The sequence below is a fragment of the Polypterus senegalus genome, chromosome 11, assembly GCF_016835505.1.
Source record: "Polypterus senegalus isolate Bchr_013 chromosome 11, ASM1683550v1, whole genome shotgun sequence".
Taxonomy (NCBI): domain Eukaryota; kingdom Metazoa; phylum Chordata; class Cladistia; order Polypteriformes; family Polypteridae; genus Polypterus; species Polypterus senegalus.
Window position 1 is genome coordinate 45,037,549 of NC_053164.1, and position 14,015 is coordinate 45,051,563.

Genomic DNA, 14,015 nt, shown 5'->3' on the forward strand with positions numbered 1-14,015 from the left:
GCAAGCCTAGCAGTTCTTCTCTGGATCTTTTCTAGTGCTGCTATGTCCTTTTTGTAGCCTGGAGATCAAAACTGCATACAGTATTCGAGATGATGCCTCACCAGTGCATTATATAGCTTAAGCATAATCTCCTTAGACTTGTACTCCACACAGTGTGCTGTATAACCTACTATTCTGTTTGCCTTCTTAATGGCTTCTGAATACTCTCTGGAAGTCAGTAGCGCCCACTACCAAATCTCAGCTTGTAGCTGAAAAACTAGCTGCAAGACAAATCCAAGGGAGAGCCAGTGAAAAAGCAGTCTTTCGTGATAGCCTTTGAAAGGTATCTTTTAACTAGCTCTTTGTATTAAAATGAGTGTCTATGTCTTAATAAAGTTAATAATTTTAACAACTGAGAGCAACTCTTCATTATTTTTTTTTTAAAAGAGAACACTTCTCTGTGCAAAATCCTGATACAGTTTTCCCAAAGATCACCCTTTGATGTTTTGTATTCATCCAGCATTTAAAATATATCTGCCCCTATTATTCTTTATAGTGTAGTAAAGCAATGCAAAAAATCCTTAATACTTCTCACAGACAAAACAAATAAAAACTAAAAGATGGTCTAAACTTGTTGCATTAACCAACTCGTTAGCCTGAAGTTCAAGAATCTTTTAAGATGTTAGCATACTTTCATTTGAAAAATGCTTAAAAAAATCATAAATTTAGGTGAAGTTTTAGCTGTCAGTGCTGAAAAGTCCAAATTTTAAATACTCCTCATTGTACTTGCAGGGCTTTTCTTCCTTTTGTTGACTTAGACTGCCTTCTGGCAATTTTCTTTTATTAGCCATTAATCAGCTCATTTTAAGTTGCTATTTTAAAGGAGGATAATGCTTTGAAGTTTCTTTTTTAAATGGTAACCTTAAACAGAGCTAATATTTCATAGTCACACAAAACATTCTAACATACAAATCACATGACATTCAACAATTAGGCCAGTTCTGCTAGCCACTTCTTTGATTTTTTATACAAACTCAAAATCCTATACATTTTAAAGTATCATTAATGCACTGTACATTTATAAAATATGTAAAACAATGGCTATGTGCTCTTCAAACTATTCATTATAATCCTTATATTTGAAATTTTCAGAAACAATTTGTTTTGCTCAGAGTTAGCACTTCTAAGAAAATCATAACTAACTGAAAATGATTCCAGATATAAGTTATTTCAGTTACCTCACCTTCCACTGGGTAAGAATCCAACTATGGTAGTTCCAACCACAAGAAGTCCGACTCCAGTAAATGCCAAGGTTACTCTAAAACATGGAGAAAAGCAACAGTAACCAAAAGGAACAATGCATATGACTAACTTTTAGACACCCAAAATTTCAGAGTTTCAAAATTTAAAAATATTACTTTTTGAAAGTTCACACAATAAATGTAATTATTTCATGCAGATTTTTAATTCTGGACCTTAATCTGTTTCTAATGTCATGCATTGAGTTTGTATGCGATTTGTAGAAAAAAATGGTAGAACACCACATGTGTAGTATACAGAGTTGAGGAATACCCACCAATACGTGGAGAAAAAAAAAAAAAATTCGAAGCATGCAAAACCGAAACATCCTTAATCAATTACATAAAAACCTGGTTATTTTTGGTGCAAATATACCATTTCTGTCAATCAAATATCTGTCTAATTATATTACAAAAAATTACTTTTACCCTTGTTTAAAAATTCAAGTGGTCCTTGAACATACATACAGTATTATTGGATCAACCATTCCCCATCTGCCAACACAGCATTGTATTTAATAAAAATACAGTCAAATAAAAGCGTAATGATAAACAATTAGTGAAACATTTGCTTACTGAATATTAGAAAGCCAGCAAGTCTGCTTACTATCCATCCATCCTCTTCCGTTTATCGGAGGTCGGGTCGCAGGGGCAGCAGCTTGAGCAGAAATGCCCAGACTTCCCTCTCCCCGGCAACTTCTTCCAGGGGAATCCCGAGGCATTCCCAGGCCAGCCGGGAGACATAGTCCCTCTTCCCCGGGGCCTCCCCCCAGTTGGACATGCCCGGAATACCTCGCCAGGGAGGCGTCCTGGAGGCATCCCGATCAGATGCCCGAGCCACCTCATCTGACTCCTCTCGATGTGTAGGAGCAGCGGCTCTACTCTGAGCCCCTCCCAGATGACGGAGCTTCTCACCCTATCTTTGAGGGAAAGCCCAGACACCCTGCGGAGGAAACTCATTTCCGCAGCTTGTATTAACGAGCTCGTTCTTTCGGTCACTACCTATAGCTCAGGACCATAGGTGAGGATAGGAATGTTGATTGACTGGTAAATTGAGAGCTTTGCCTTACAGATCAGCTCCTTTTTCACCACGACAGACCGATGCAGAGTCCGCATCACCGCGGACGCCGCACCGATCTGCCTGTCGATCTCACGCTCCATTCTTCCCTCACTCGTGAACAAGACCCCGAGATACTTGAACTCCTCCACTTGGGGCAGGATCTCGCTCCCAACCCTGAGAGGGCACTCCACCCTTTTCCGGCTGAGGACCATGGTCTCGGATTTGGAGGTGCCAATTCCCATCCCAGCCGCTTCAAACTCAGCTGCAAACTGATTCAGATAGCGCTGAAGATCAAGGCCTGACGAAGCAAACGGGGCAAAATCATCTGCAAAAAGCAGTGACCCAATCCTGAGTCCACCAAACTGGACCCCCTCAACATCCTGGCTGCGCCTAGAAAATCTGTCCATAAAAGTTATGAACAGAATTGGTGACAATTGGCAGCCCTGGCGGAGTCCAACTCTCACTGGAAACGGGTTTGACTTGCTGGCAATGCAGACCACGCTCCAACATCAGTTGTACAGGGACCGAACAGCCCTTATCAGGGGGTCCGGTACTCTATACTCCCAGAGCACCCCCTACAGGATTCCCAAAGGTACACGGTCGAACGCCTTTTCCAAGTCCACAAAACACATGTAGACTGGTTGGGAAAACTGCCAACTGCTAAGGGTGTAGAGCTGATCCACTGTTCCACGACCAGGATGAAAACCACACTGTTCCTCCTGAATCCGAGGTTCGACTATCGGATGGACCCTCCTCTCCAGAACCCGCGAATACACTTTTCCAGGGAGGCTGAGGAGTGTGATCCCTCTGTAGTTGGAACACACCCTCCAGTCCCCCTTCTTAAGGGGAACCACCACCCCATCTGCCAATCTAGAGGCACTGCCCCCGATGTCCATGCGATGTTGCAGAGACGTGTCAACCAAGACAGTCCTACAACATCCAGAGCCTTGAGGAACTCCAGGCGTATCTCATCCACACCCAGGGCCCTGTCACCAAGGAGTTTAACCACCCTGGTGACCTCAGTCCCAGAGATGGGGGAGCCCACCTCCGAGTCCCCAGGCTTTGCTTCCTCATTGGAAGGCATGTTAGTGGGATTGAGGAGGTCTTTGAAGTACTCCCCCCACCGACCCACAACGTCCCAAGTTGAGGTCAGCAGCGCACCATTCCCACCATATACATTGTTGACACTGCACTGCTTCCCTCTCCCGAGACGCCAGACGGTAGACCAGAATCTCCACGAAGCCGTCCGAAAGTCGTTTTCCATGGCATCCCCAAACTTCACCGATGCCCGAGATTTTGCCTCAGCAACCACCGAAGCCGCATTCCGCTTGGCCTGCCAGTACCTATTAGCTGCCTCCAGAGTCCAACAGGACAAAAGTGTAGGACTCCTTCAGCTTGACGGCATCCCTCACTGCCGGTGTCCACCAACGGGTTCGGGGATTGCTGCCACGACAAGCACCGACCACCTTATGGCCACAGCTCCAGTCAGCCGCCTCAACAACAGAGGCACGGAACACGGCCCATTCGGACTCAATGCTCCTCAAGTGTGAGTTGAAGCTACTTCTGACAGGGGACTCTGCCAGACGTTCCCAGCAGACCTTCACAACACGTTTGGGGTTACCAGGCCTGACCGGCATCCTCCACCACCATCGAAGCCTACTCACCACCAGGCGGTGATCAGTTGACAGCTCCGCCCCTCTCTTCACCCGAGTGTTCAAGACATGTCGCCGCAAGCCCGAAGTCGATCATCGAACTGAGGACTAGGGTGTCCTGGTGCCAAGTGCACATATGAACACCCCTATGCTTGAACATGGTGTTTTTTATGGACAATCCGTGATGAGCACAGAAGTCCAATAACAAAACACCACTCGGGTTCAGTTTTGGGGGCCATTCCTCACAATCACGCCCTTCCAGGTCTCACTGTCATTGCCCACATGAGTACTTAAGTCTCCCAGCAGTATGAGGGAGTCCCCAGAAGGTCTGCTTACTAGGTTTTGAAAATTAATCACTGTCATTTTGCAAATAAACTTCAACATGCAACTGCTGCAGAGTTCAGTTCATTTGGATACTGTATCCTTAGTTGAATTAAAACAAAGGAAATTTTGGCATTAACAGGTGTAAATAATCGAAGGTCGGGAGCATGTGCAACATAAATTTATGAGAATTAGCAGAAGTGCCTCATATTTCAACTTGATTCCATATCTTTGATGCTTTCATGTTTTTAATTTTTGCCTAGTCTTAATTGGTACTGTTGCATTTGGTTTTTGTTTTTTCTTTTTTTTGGCTGTTAAGGTTGAACAGAATTTTATTTCTTCCTTTACTTTTCTTTACTTCTTTAAAGGTGCTATTGGGTGTTTCAGCTTTTCTTTAGTCTCAAACTTCTCCTCACACCCTGCTATATACAGAAGTTGTAGCTAACTACTCTTTCAAATGCCTGAAGAGTGTGTGTGTGTGGGTGAGAAAGAGAAATTACTTCTAGATTATATGTATGTGAGAAGAACAGACAGCAAAAATATTACATAGGATTTGATAAAGACGACTCCTAGTAACTGTTTCAATTGCTTTACATAAAATCTCAATAAATCAGATTCATTACCTCAATTTTTTGCAATAACTTCATGTTTAATCAAATATTTAAGCACAGTCAGATCCTAAAACTGACACGAAAGTCAATCACAACTAATTTGCAGTCAAAACCAGACAGCTCAAACACCAAACAGACAAAAAAAAAAAAGAGCAAAAACCACAAGTGAACCAATTAAATTATTTCTCCTTTCCTAAACAGACTTTTAACAAGACAGCAAACAAACATTTATATATCCATCTATTAAGAACATGCAACAATTTTTACCTTCAATCTATCATATAGAAATGGATATGCAGTGAAATGAGTTTATATATATATATATATATATATATATATATATATATAACACATTTATAACACATTTAACCATTAGTCAAATATAACACAAGTAAACACAAAATGCAGTTTTTAAATGATGGTTTTTATTATTTAGGGAGAAAAAATCCAAACCTACATGGCCCTGTGTGAAAAAGTAATTGCCCCCTGAATCTAATAACTGGTTGGGCCACCCTTAGCAGCAATAACTGCAATCAAGCGTTTGCGATAACTTGCAATGAGTCTTTTACAGCGCTCTGGAGGAATTTTGGCCCACTCATCTTTGCAGAATTGTTGTAATTCAGCTTTATTTGAGGGTTTTCTAGCATGAACCGCCTTTTTAATTTCATGCCATAGCATCTCAATTGGATTCAGGTCAGGACTTTGACTAGGCCACTCCAAAGTCTTCATTTTGTTTTTCTTCAGCCATTCAGAAGTGGATTTGCTGGTGTGTTTTGGGTCATTGTCCTGTTGCAGCACCCAAGATCGCTTCAGCTTGAGTTGATGAAAAGATGGCCGGACATTCTATTTCAGGCTCTTTTTTGGTAGACAGTAGAAGTCATGGTTCCATCTATCACAGCAAGCCTTCCAGGTCCTGAAGCAGCAAAACAACCACAGACCATCACACTACCACCATCATATTTTACTGTTGGTATGATGTTCTTTTCCTGAAATGCTGTGTTCCCTTTTACGCCAGATGTAACGGAACATTTGCCTTCCAAAAAGTTCACCTTTTGTCTCATCAGTCCACAAGGTATTTTCCCAAAAGTCTTGGCAATCATTGAGATGTTTCTTAGCAAAATTGAGACGAGCTCTAATGTTCTTTTTGCTTAACAGTGGTTTGCGTCTTGGAAATCTGCCATGCAGGCCGTTTTTGCCCAGTCTTTTTCTTATGGTGGAGTCGTGAACACTGACCTTAATTGAGGCAAGTGAGGCCTGCAGTTCTTTAAACGTTCTCCTGGGGTCTTTTGTGACCTCTCGGATGAGTCGTCTCTGCGCTCTTGGGGTAATTTTGGTCGGCCGGCCACTCCTGGGAAGGTTCACCACTGTTCCATGTTTTTGCCATTTGTGGATAATGGCTCTCACTGTGGTTCGCTGGAGTCCCAAAGCTTTAGAAATGGCTTTATAACCTTTACCAGACTGATAGATCTCAATTACTTCTGTTCTCATTTGCTCCTGAATTTCTTTGGATCTTGGCATGATGTCTAGCTTTTGAGGTGCTTTTGGTCTACTTCTCTGTGTCAGGCAGCTCCTATTTAAGCGATTTCTTGATTGAAACAGGTGTGGCAGTAATCAGGCCTGGGGTGGCTACAGAAATTGAACTCAGGTGTGATACACCACAGTTAGGTTATTTTTTAACAAGGGGGCAATTACTTTTTCACACAGGGCCATGTAGGTTTGGATTTTTTCTCCCTAAATAATAAAACCATCATTTAAAAACTGCATTTTGTGTTTACTTGTGTTATATTTGACTAATGGTTAAATGTGTTTGATGATCAGAAACGTTTTGTGTGACAAACATGCAAAAGAATAAGAAATCAGGAAGGGGGCAAATAGTTTTTCACACCACTGTATATATATATAGGTCCGTGTGGGGGGGGGGTGAGGTTGTTGGGGAGTAAAGTCTTGTTTATTAAGAATAAGTTCTTCTTAAGTTTGTATATGCTGGATTTATGTCCAAGTGTCTGTTGATGGCGTTCTCATTTGATAACCAGGATTCAGCCAGCTCTCTAGCACTTTTATTATTGGCTTTAAATTTTACTTGTACATCGTCCCAATTAAATGTATGTCCTGTTGATTTAGTATGCTTATAGATCAATGACAGTGCGTCCTTTCTTCTGACGGCGTATGGTGTTCCTGTATACGTGTTGCGATTCTTTTTGAAGTTTGTCCTATGTATACCGCTGAGCACGAATTGCATGGAATGCTGTATACTGCGTTTAGTGTTTCTGCTGTCGATTTCTTGTTTTTGGCATTAAAGAGGACCGTGCGCAGATTGTTCATGGGTTTGTGTGCTATTCTGACACCTGACTTGGCCAGGATGCGTGCAGCACCTTCAGACACATTGTGGTGATAAGGGAGTGAGTGCCAGGTTGGGTGGGGGTTATGATTCGAGTCAATTGTTTGTTGAGTTTTTTGGCGTCTTCTGTGTAGGCTTCGATTAATGAATGTTTTCAGTATCCGTTTGAAGTGAAAAGGTGGAAGAGATAGCGTCTCTCTTTCATTTTTGTTTCCTTCGTATTACAATGGGTGTGGACTCTTCTGAATAGAGTTTTAACACAGCTCCGTTTATGAGATATTGGGTGGTTGCTGGCGAAGTGTAATATCTGTAAGTTACTGCTGTATATTGCCTTTGATTCTTGTATGTCTAAGCATTATCCTCTGATGAAGACCCCTGGTAGGGGTTGAAAGCTCAGGAATAAAAACCACTTTATGATACGTGATTCATTTTCTCCCTTTGTGGATCTCCAACTGCTAATATGCAAACCGTATCACAGACCTTCTCTTCCATATATATATATATATATATATATATATATATATATATATATATATATATATATACATACACACACACACACACACTGCTCACAAAAATTAAAGGAACACTTTAAAGAAACACATTAGATACATCAGATCTCAATATGAAGTTGGATATCTATACAAATAACGACAGGGAACAAAAGGATGCCAAGTCTTTTAATGGAAATAAAAGTTTTCTGCCTACAGAGGGCTCAATTGTGTAGACACCCTAAAATCAGAGTGAAATGAAGATGTGGCAGGCTAGTCCATTTTTCAAAAACTTAATTTCTGCTACTCAAAATGCTTTTCAGTATCTTGTGTGGCCCCACGAGCTTGTATGCATGCTTGACAACGTCGGGGCATGCTCCTAATGAGACGACGGATGGTGTCTTGTGGCATTTCCTCCCAGATCTGTATGAGGGCATCCCTGAGCTGTTGTACAGTCTGAGGAGCAACCTGGCGGCGCCTAATGGACCAAACATAATGTCCCACAGATGTTCTATTGGGTTTAAGTCAGGGGATCGTGAAGGCCATTCAATTGTTTCAATTCCTTCATCCTCCAGGTACTGCCTGCATACTCTTGCCACATGAGGCCGGGCATTGTCGTGCATTAGGGAAACCAGGACCTACTGCACCAGCGTAGGGTCTGACAATGGGTCCAAGGATTTCATCCTGATACCTAATGGCAGTCAAGATGCCGTTGTCTAGCCTGTAGAGGTCTGTGAGTCGCTCCATGGATATGCCTCCAAGATCATCACTGACCCACCACCAAACCAGTCATGCTAAACGATGTTACAGGCAGCATAATATTCTCCACGGCTTCTCCTGACCCTTTCACGTCTTTCACATATACTCAGGGTGAACCTGCTCTCATCTGTGAAAAGCACAGGACGCCAGTGGTGGACCTGCCAATTCTGGTATTCTATGGCAAATGCCAATTGAGCTCCCGGTGCTGTGCAGTGAGCACAGGCGCAGTAGACATTTGGGCCCTCAGGCAACCCTCATGAAGTCTGTTTCTGATTGTTTGGTCAGAGACATTCACACCAGTGGCCTGCTGGAGGTCATTTTGTAGGGCTCTGGCAGTGCTCATCCTGTTCCTCCTTGCCCAAAGGAGCAGATACTGGTCCTGCTGATGGGTTATGGACCTTCTATGGCCCTCTCCAGCTCTCCTAGAGTAACTGCTTGTCTCCTAGAATCTCCTCCATGCCCTTGAGACTGTGCAGGGAGACACAGCAAACCTTCTGGCAATGACACGTATTGATGTGCCATCCTGGAGAAGTTGGACTACCTGTGCAACCTCTGTAGGGTCCAGGTATCACTCATGCTACCAGTAGTGACACTGACTGTAGCCAAATGCAAAACTAGTGAAGAAACAGTCAGAAAAGATGAGGAGGGAAAAATGTCAGTGGCCTCCACCTGTTAAACCATTCCTGTTTTGGGGTCATCTCATTGTTGCCCCTCTAGTGCATCTGTTGTTAATTTCATTAACACCACAGCAGCTGAAACTGATTAACAACCCCTCTGCTACTTAACTGACCAGATTAATATCCCATAAGTTTCATTGACTTTATGCTATACTCTGATTAAAAGTGTTCCTTTAATTCTTTTGAGCAGTGTATATATATATATATATATATATATATACCCGCGTATCGCAGCGGAGAAGTAGTGTGTTAAAAAAGCTAGAAAAAGAAAAGGAACATTTTAAAAATAACGTAACATGACTGTCAATATACAGTATTTGTTTTGTGAGTGTTACTGAGTGTTGCGGTCATCAAGGATTTGATTATCATTATTTCTTTCAATCAGGTTCAGATTTGTAGGATGTGTTGTGTTCAAGTTACATTCCGTGTTTGTCAATCGTTGTAAAGATGACAGGTTTCATTCATCGATTCGTTTCTTACTGCATCAATAAACAGCTCGTCTTCTTCTTTATCTGAGACCTGACACACTGCATGCACGGGTTTTTACACTGTCTTCCTTTAGCGGGACATTGACTTTTTCCAACATATGCTTTGTTTCCGCAGTAGTTGGATTTATGAATATGCTTGTATGTATGAGACGCTTCATATTTTTTGCTGCCTTTTCAATTGTGTAATTCAGTTTTGTTCAGCTCTTTGGAACTGTTGCCTTTATCTGTGCACTGCGTCAGTTCACGTGAGCCACTCGGTGTACATGCATCGAAGGTTCCCAGCTGTGCTGGTGCCATCTCCTGCTATGTCCATGGCTGTATTTAATGTTACCTTAGTCCTGGCACTTAATACTTTCTCTCGCAGTTTCGCTGAGTTTGTGTCAAACACCACCCTGACCATCTCATCTTCCTCTCCATAAGCACAGTCCTTCACCCGTGAATATTTACCCGTGGCAGTTTGCTATTGGATTGCCGCTGACGGACGGCCTTATATGGGCAGGCACTACATTACAAACGCCAGCGGCAGCCTGTCTATGAACTTAATTTAAAGTGTAGGTTTACATCGTGCTTTGTTTCCGAAGTAGCAGAACTCATGAATATGGTTGTATATGTCACTCGCTCGCTTCTTATTTTTTCGCTGCCTTCTCAATTATATAATGCATGTTTTCTTGAGCGCTTTTTTGAGGTCTTCCTGGTTTCTATGTACTGCGTGATTACGTGGGAGGTGTGATGATGTCACATGAAACTCCGCCCCCACGGCGTTGAAGCTCATCTCCATTACAGTAAATGGAGAAAAACTGCTTCCAGTTATGACCATTACGCGTAGAATTTCGATATAAAACCTGCCCAACTTTTGTAAGGAAGCTGTAAGGAATGAACCTGCCAAATTTCAGCCTTCCACCCACACGGGAAGTTGGAGAATTAATGATGAGTCAGTGAGTGAGTGAGTGAGTGAGTGAGTGAGTGAGGGCTTTGCCTTTTATTAGTATAAATATATATAGCAGCAGTTAATTATTTTTAAAGTAGGCACTAGACTCTCCAATTTAATGTCACCTCCTCTACTGTTCATGACTGTCATGGACAGAACTTTATTTGCAGTGGAGTCTTGGAGAGTATCACATATCTGGACCAATGGGTTACATCTTGGATATTTTCTGCTGCTGATGTTACCAAGGCTTTACCTGACTGTCTACTCAGGTAATCTCTAGTAACATGCTAGAGATGTGTGCAACTGATTGTTAATTGGATGGGGTGATGATCATCACAAACAAATGTTGACATCATAGGCATGTCCCAGGAATGACTGGCTTATTATTTAAAGACAAGAAGAGCTTCTGCTTGGGGTCTTGGTGACAAGTGATAATAAAGTTGCAAGGAAACAGTGGTGCTGGCTGTAGTAAAATGTAAGTGAAGTCTAAAGACAAAACTTTCAAAGTACAATTTAACCAATGATTATGAGGACTGCAGTATAAACTAAAAAAAATTAGTTTGCAAGTTGCCAAAACACCTTACTGCACTTAACGTTTGGACTGAGTTTAAAATATTTGATAACCCTGAAGGACATTGGAACATAGCCCTGTTCTTGGAAGTTTAGTAGGACGCCCTTGGGTGCTTACCACTGGAGATTTACCAGATGATGACAATTTAAAAATAGTTGCAATGGAGAAGGAACGCCAGTCGGCCCAATTTAGTGTGTGGCCAATGTGAACTTTGTAAGACAATGCAGACTAAAAAATGAGATGAGATGAAAGAAACAAAATGAGCCTTCTTTATTTTGTGCACTGCTCCCAATACATGATTCTCCTAAATTTTTATAACGCAAAAATACCACATGTACTACATTGGATTTGACTTTTAATTTACTTTTAAAACACACTTCGCTACATCAGGATAACAAAGGGTATTTGCATGCAATATATTATTTAATTGGCATCCTTCCTTTAACATGACCTTCTCTTTTAACCTAAGTCAATTCAGGTTAAAGATCTGGGTTAACAGCTCTAATCTCCTTAACCCCACAGAGGTCTGTACAGCTGACGCATTTGTCTAAGGTAAGACCATAAAGGCAATGCACACAAATGAAATTCATAGTCTAATTATTTTCCCTTTATGCTGTACTTCGTTAGGATTAAATAATAAGAATGTGGTTTATAGGTTAAAGTAATAAAATCATACATAGGATAAGACCACACAATGTCCTTATTTCATCAGAAATTACCTTTAGTAAGAAAAAACATACACAAACACACAATAAAAGCCCATTATGCATGATAATTTTAAATAACTACATTGAACATAAAAGAGGGGAAATAAAATTTTTAATTTAAGTAATTCTTCAATAAAAAAATGTATTCTGGAAGTTATGGTTCACTCAATGACAGCAAACTGCCCGAGTCCTGAAATAAAGCACCCCAAAATCATAATAAGCTTTCACCAACATGGTTTACAGTTAGTATCAAGCTTCTTGTTTCATTGCGGTTTTATTTAACTTGTAACAACCAGGCCAGGAGTCTGTTTCAGAAAGCGAGATAAGATAATCCTGGAGCTCAAAACAAATTCCATCTTGCTATGGTACGATTTTGCACCAGTGGATTACCTGGTTCCAGAACACCAAATTTCAATCTGTTCACAAAACCCAGATAAACTGATCCAGATTAATGTGTGTTCATGTGGTTTACAAGACCGTATGAGTAGAGCACTGAACAGCCATGGATTATAAGTCTGAGAAGCATAGGGAACAACCTTCATGCCAGTAGAGCAAAAGGTGCTGACGGCAGTGCATGAAGATTATCAGCATATATGACAGTAGCAACGCAGCAGCAGCAGCCACCAAGGAAAGGGGAACTGTTGTGGAGGAATATCACTGACACAGTGAAAGTGCAAAAGAGTTAATCTTTGAAAACCATGTAAACTTTGTGTAGTAAATTGCTGCACGGCGCAAAATGTTCCCTGGCAAAAATACTTTATATGAAAAGATACATGCTCTCAAGTAAGCAAGGAATCTGTTTTTTGTAATTTTAATATCATTAATAAATATAAGACCCATGACATTAAGTGTTCAGCATACATGGAGTAGTTGTAGTCGTTACTGTGAGAGATGTCGAACATTACCCTGCCTGCACTGAACCATGCATTGACTGGTAATAAATGACTAAAGAAAGCAAAGGTTAATTACTCTCATGTAAATATCTGGAACAGAAGAAAAAAAAAAATGGGAAAGTCCGAGATTTGCATCGATGTCAGCTAAAGCCATGATGTTTGACAGTGAAAATGTTATGTGTTTTAGAAGGTTGTTCAGATGTATGAAAGCCTTGAATGTAAAAAGGAAACGATTATGCAGACCCTTCCCTGGACATACAGTGCACCCGGAAAGTATTCATAGCGTATCACTTTTTCCACATTTTGTTATGTTACAGCCTTATTCCAAAATGGATTAAATTCATTTTTTTCCTCAGAATCCTACACACAACACCCCATAATGACAATGTGAAAAAATGTTTACTTGGGATTTTTGCAAATTTATTAAAAACAAAAAAACCACTGCACAGGCTCACACTCCTGATTTGGCCTATCACCTTTTCTTCTTCCCTTTCTCTCGATCTCTCCTGGCTTCTTTACACTCCCATGGGTGTGGTGTCCTAATCCCACAGTGAGTCATTGAGAAAATAAGAAGCAATCACACACTTATGCACATATGCATGCAAGCATGATTAGCCCCAGCCTCCCTATTAAACACCCAGGGACCACATTACCACACACATACACACAGAGTTTCTATTTATGTACCACTTCTATTTTAAAACTCTACCACCACAAACCCCTAACACATGTCATAACATTCACGTGTGTACTTTCAGTATGTTCAAAGGAACAAAAATTTTCTAAGGGTGCACTTGAAATTTAGCGATATTAGAAAGAAGCATTTTGTTACATTGGAAACTAAGGCATTTTTTAATCATCATCTTAGCACATGCAAAAAAAAAAGTTGATAAAACTTTTACCGTGAATATGGTTGGGTTCATAGAAAATGTTTAGTTTTGAAGTAGTTCAAATGTAGTTTACCGACCACTGACTTTGATGCCCACTCTTAAGCCTATCCATAGGGAACAAGCATCTCTGAACAATTGTCATTGTTAAAATGGCAAAATTGATTTCTTTAAAGAGTAGACCAGGGTCAGATGTTTAAAACTTGCAAATGCACTAAAAGAGGTTTATAATGTGTATATGCAGGTTTCCAAGCAAACACTGGGATTTATAAAAGAAAATGGGAGAAAGTGTGTATATTTACAGTAACTATGACCCATTCATATGCAACATTTTGGAGAAACATGGAAATTATGC

The 14,015-nt window shown here is 41.0% G+C and overlaps 1 protein-coding gene across 1 annotated transcript in view; it reads right to left on the reverse strand.

Moving 5' to 3' along the window:
• gpat4 (glycerol-3-phosphate acyltransferase 4) overlaps positions 1-14,015 on the reverse strand; it is a 77,579-nt gene that overhangs the window by 36,091 nt on the left and 27,473 nt on the right. Inside the window, exon 5 of the mRNA XM_039768484.1 lies at positions 1,223-1,297. Coding sequence (XP_039624418.1) covers positions 1,223-1,297 — 75 coding nt within the window. The remainder of the gene's footprint in view (positions 1-1,222; positions 1,298-14,015) is intronic.